The following is a 5,534-nucleotide window of genomic DNA, read 5'->3' as shown; positions in this document are numbered from 1 at the left end:
TTAAGATTTCAACATCAATTCTGGGGGAACACGAACAGCCAGTCTATAGCACTCGCTTAGGTAACTGATTGAGCCCAGTTATCTAACCAGCTATACAACCAAGGACCACAGGCCCGCCTCACATCTGCGTGCAGTCGCCAGTGGGATAGAAACCCAGCAGGATGACTAGGCTTGTCTTTAAAGGGGGCTTTGGGCCCTGACTAGGTGTATTCACCTTCTGGAACTAGGAACCTAACAACATCACAACATGAAAAATGAAAAATGGAAGGCTAGAGAAGTCAGCATGGTATGCATGACGAGTGACCCACCCTCTCAAGTATGTGGCTCAGTGAGTAATAATTCTCAAGTAGCTCAATTCTTCCTGCTGTAAAGGGGGGAGCAGAGGGTAAGAGAACACTCCTCTCCTACTTGGCTACGTGGCTGAGAACAGTGGAAGGGCCTATCTTCTGGGCCAAGGAGAAAACGTGGACAAAGAGAAATTCCTGTCAGTGAGTAGGAAAAGTACGATTAAAGAGGGCAGCGGAACAGACGTGCATGCCATAAACTTGGCAAAAGTGGCTGCAAACTTCTAGCAGCAAACTTGGAAAGAAACGATCCGTTTTAAAGTTCCCAGTCTCCTACACAACTATCGTCTACTCTGCAACTGAGGGGAAATCCTTCAGCGGGCTCTCAGAGGACGGACTCTGGACGTGCAGTCGAGACGCGCTCCGCCATCCCCACCGCGAGACAAGAGCGAGACTCACGGGGCCGGTTCTTACAACACCTTTCGACACAAGCCAAAGCACCGCACAGAGGTGCAAAGTTACAGCATTCAAGACGGGCCGACGCGATGCAGCCCATGTCTGTGGTCTGCAGTCGGAACTACTGTTTAAAGTGTTGTTAAAAAATCACTTGCATATTATTAAGTTTAACTCAGATTTTTAGTGTTTTTAGATGCTAATGACGTATTAGGGAATTCTTTATGCCAGATGAGATCTGAAGTTTTATTTGGCATACACAAGTCAAAATATATTGGCATTGACAAAAGTCCTTAGGAGGGAAAGCACACTTAAGACTAAAATTCCTGAATTCTGTGATTATGAATTTAGTAACGGTATGGACATAAATGGTCATTCCCCAAAAGCCAAATAAACAAGCACCAGACAGAATTCTATAAAACTACAAATAAAGAATTTATTTGTTTACATTTTAAGAAATAAAGATATTTTTAAAAATAGCAAAAATGGTAATTGTTATATCCTAATTGCTTAGGTGTGTGTTCTGTAAATTCCAAATAAGTAAAATAATATAAAAATATATTTTCAAATCTTTATAGAACAAAAAGAAAACCACATTAATCATTAAATACTTTTTAGATTTTCTTTACTCCTCCCACAGATGAATTCGCAAATATAAAAACTGACGTACATTTACATTCTGAAGTGTAACCCTCCAACAGCCAAGTAATCATACAGTTTATTTTGTTATATGCAAAGTAGATATTTTATATTTACTTGCTATGGAAAGCAGAGTACAAGTTCAATGGACAAATAATCATTAAACACTGATTATGTTTAAGAAAACGCTGTTGTAAAAATGTACAATAGTACATATACTTTTGGTAATTATGCACTTCTTTTTAAAGTAAATACAGCTTTCAGATAGAAATCTTTCAAAGGTTTTCTTTGAAGAGCTGTGAGGTGACTATGTTATTTCAGATTTGAAGAACAGTAATTTGTTAGGAACCTTCTCAAAAAACCAAGCCAGGAGAGGATGTTTTCCTTTTTTTTGTTCCCTCCATGTGGTCAGTTTCATTCTTAAGGAAGGCTTGGTGCACTAAGAAGATGCATTTCACAAAACTTGTAACCAGGTCTGTGAACTGTCAGCTAAAGACACCACCTCTGATGTGGACAGTTTCATTCAATCCATGCTCTACCAACTTTATATCTTCTAGGTCATCTTTTATGATGCTGATCAAATGGCTAAGGCCTTCTTGTTGTTGTTTTAAATGCTGGAATGAATGTAAAAACACGTATTAATGTATGATTCTGATCACCTGCAAGCTAGTCACAGGAAAAGGGCTATTAGCAATACAACAGCTAGTAACCAAGATATAGCAGGCGTGCATATTTAAACATTTGAACTACATCTTTTGCTAACAGCACTTTGTATGACAGTACAAGACACACTCTATAAAGAATAAAATCAAATATATATTGAACAGTATCTTTAACAGAAGCATGTTTTTTAGATAGCTATTCCTCTTGTCAACCTTTGATAAACAAAGCTATGATACTACAGTAGAACTCAAAGAAGGTACTCAAATCTAGATGATGAACAAAATAATCATTCTAAAAACTGAGAATTTTCTTTCTTTTCTTTTCTAAGAGACAGGCTGGAGTGTCTCTGTCACCCAGGCTGGAGTGCAGTGGCATGATCATAGCTCGCTGCAGCCTCGAACTTCTGGGCTCGAGCGATCCCCCTGCCTCAGCCTCCTGAATAGGTGGGACCACAGGCATCTGTCACCACACCTGGCTAATTTTTCTTATTTTTTGTAGAGACAGGGTCTTGGCTGTGTTGTCCAGGCTGGTCTTGAACTCCTGACCTCAAGCAATCCTTCTGTCTCTGGGATTACAGGCACGAGCCACTTTGCCTGATTTTATGTTTTGATGTACAAATTATATGGTGATGATGACTACAGATGCTAACATTTTTAAGAGTCTTATGGATTAAGGCATATTTTAATAGCTTTATTGGTATTCACTCAAGTCATTTAAAATCCTTTTGAGAACCCTCTGGGGGGTGCTATATCTCTACAGTTAAATTGAGACACGGGCCGGGCGCGGTGGCTCACGCCTGTAATCCTAGCTCTGTGGGAGGCAGAGGCGGGCGGATTGTTTGAGCTCAGGAGTTCGAGACCAGCCTGAGCAAGAGTCAGATCCCCGTCTCTACTAAAAAATAGAAAGAAATGACCTGGACAACTAAAAATATATAGAAAAAATTAGCCGGGCATGGTGGCGCATGCCTGTAGTCCCAGCTACTCGGGAGGCTGAGGCAGAAGGATCGCTTGAGCCCAGGAGTTTGAGGTTGCTGTGAGCTAGGCTGACGCCACGGCACTCTAGCCCGGGCAACACAGTGAGACTCTGTCTCAAAAAAAAAAAAAAAAAAAATTGAGACACAGGTAAGTAACCTGTTCAAGGTCATAAAGTAGACGGTGAGCCATGATTCAATTCCAAATAAAATGCTGTTTTTCATCATTTTAAAAAGGTATTATTCCCAATTTTATTACATATACAAACTCTTTAATATACTAGAATCTTTAATACAAACTCTTTATTACAATATACTAGAATCCGTCTCAGTCAATTTTATTGCAAATACTTAAAAAAGGAAATATAATTGAGTATATGTGTACTTTCCAAGAATTTAGGAGCCAACCTAAGTTTTTAATTACATAAAACAGTAACATCCATTGCAAAGCACATAATAAGACGGGATTTGTTGATGACATTGATAACATCTAAAATCCTCAGGGCCATGCCAACAGTCCTGCCTCGTATGTTCCACAGAAGTTACCATCTTAATATGTTTTCTTTAGACACAATGGCCGGGCGGCTTGCGTTACGCTGATCTGTAATTATACTAATGAAAACAAGCCAAAGCAGTGATTCCCAACTTTTTCATACAAGGTGAGCCTTAGATAAGTGGTTGGAGATTCTGGCCACCCCAGCCTCCACTCGGGTCCCCAGGGCTGAGGGAAGCAGTAACTCAACATGTTTATAACTTGTATGTGGTAAACAGGTTGGGAAGGTGTGATCTAGAACAGTTGCTTCTCGACTTTTACCTGCATACAAATCGCTCTATGGTCTTGCAAAAATATACACCGAGTAGCTGTGGGGTAAGGACTAAAGTTTTGCGACTCTGATGACCGCTCAGGCACTGCCGCCACCCACGCTTTGAGTAGCGATGTCTAGGGCGGTCCGTTGCCTCTACTACCCTAAATTCATCTTTTTTTGGAGGAAGGGGATGATTCGCTTTTCTTATTGTGGTAAAATAGGCATAAAATCTACCATTTTAACCACTTTTAAGTGTGCAGGTCAATGGCGTTAAGTACATTCATGGTGTGCAACAATCGCCGTTATCCATTTCATTTACAAGTTTTTATCATCTTCCCAAACTGCAGCTCTGTGAGTCCCCATCCCTCCTCCCCCAGCTCCTGGCAATCGCCATTCTACTCTACTAACTGGACTACTCTAGGTACCTCGTGTACGCGGAATCGTATGACATTTGTCCTGTTGTGACTGGCTCATTTCACTGAGCATAACATCTTCAAGGCCTATTCATACAGCATGGGTCAGAATTTCCCTCCTTTAAAGGCTCAGTGATACTCCGTTGTGTGTGTATATACACCACGTTTTGTGTATCCATTCCTTGATAGACTCACGGGTTACTTCCACATTCTGGCTGTTGTAAATAATGCTGCTGTGACCATGGTTGTACAAGTATGTGTTTGAGACCCTGCTTTTAACTTCCTCCGGTACTCACTCATTCAGAAGTAGAAATGTTGGATTGTACGGTAATTCTATTTTTAATTTTTTGAGGAACCACCATACTGTTTCCATGGAGGCTGCACCATTTTACCTTCCCCTGACAGTGCAGGCTTGCCGTTTCTTCACCTTCTCACCAGTACTTTACTTTTTTTGGACAATAAACCATCCTAATAGACATAAAGTGGGGACCTCACACTTTAAGAAGTACACCTTCATGCCACACTTACCTGCTTGATTTCTCGTAACAGATCTGCATCTATATAATACCTTTCTTCCGATTTGACTGCTCCAAAATGATTCTGCATCCTGATTTGGGACATCAGTTCATTTAGTCGGCCCTAAAAATAAGATTGAGTCAAATTACAACCGCTAACAACCACCACCACCACTTCCACAACTGAGAGTTTGGAAAGTACGTCTTAATTAAAGGGGGCAAATGTTTAATGAACACAGGTGTGCAGTGTTTGAAGACTGGCTGACATTTCTCTGCAGATCCCCTGAAGCAGTTTAGCCTTATGGTACCTTGAACTGAGTAGGCGCATTGAGTTCACACTGGATCGTGTCCAGCTGGACTCGCAACTGCTCTTCGTCAGCCTGGATGGCGTAACCACTCTTCCTCTGAATTTCTTGCTTAATCAGGACCTGTACAAAGAAAAGCCACCAATACCAATGGAATCATCTCTTGTCAGTTATGCAAGTAATTTGATTACAATTAGTTGCTCAAAGAAATCAGCTGAAAATCATACTAAGTAGGGCTTAATAGTTCAAGATTTGAATTATGTTTCTGTCCATTTTATTAGGTAAAAGTTACCACATAAATACATTGATGTAAACTTAACTGTGTTAAAACTATGGTATTTTATGGCTTTAAAAAGGTAGTTCAGGCCGGGTGCAGTGGCTCACGCCTGTAATCCTAGCACTCTTGGAGGCCGAGGCGGGTGGATCGCTCAAGGTCAGGAGTTCGAGACCAGCCTGAACAAGAGCGAGACCTCGCCTCTACTAAAA

The 5,534-nt window shown here is 40.9% G+C and overlaps 1 protein-coding gene across 1 annotated transcript in view; it reads right to left on the bottom strand.

Moving 5' to 3' along the window:
* Window positions 1-1,355: 1,355 nt before the first annotated feature.
* NUP54 (nucleoporin 54kDa) overlaps window positions 1,356-5,534 on the bottom strand; it is a 57,107-nt gene continuing 52,928 nt past the window's right edge. Inside the window, exons 10-12 of the mRNA XM_012650971.1 lie at window positions 5,052-5,171; window positions 4,757-4,867; window positions 1,356-1,990 (exon numbers count right to left, since the gene is read on the bottom strand). Coding sequence (XP_012506425.1) covers window positions 1,862-1,990; window positions 4,757-4,867; window positions 5,052-5,171 — 360 coding nt within the window. The 3' untranslated portion in view covers window positions 1,356-1,861. The remainder of the gene's footprint in view (window positions 1,991-4,756; window positions 4,868-5,051; window positions 5,172-5,534) is intronic.

Source organism: Propithecus coquereli, unplaced genomic scaffold (genome assembly GCF_000956105.1).
Source record: "Propithecus coquereli isolate 6110/MARCELLA unplaced genomic scaffold, Pcoq_1.0 Scaffold343, whole genome shotgun sequence".
NCBI classification, from domain to species: domain Eukaryota; kingdom Metazoa; phylum Chordata; class Mammalia; order Primates; family Indriidae; genus Propithecus; species Propithecus coquereli.
The sequence above is the reverse complement of the archived record's forward strand: the minus strand, read 5'-3'. Positions and strand labels throughout refer to the sequence as shown.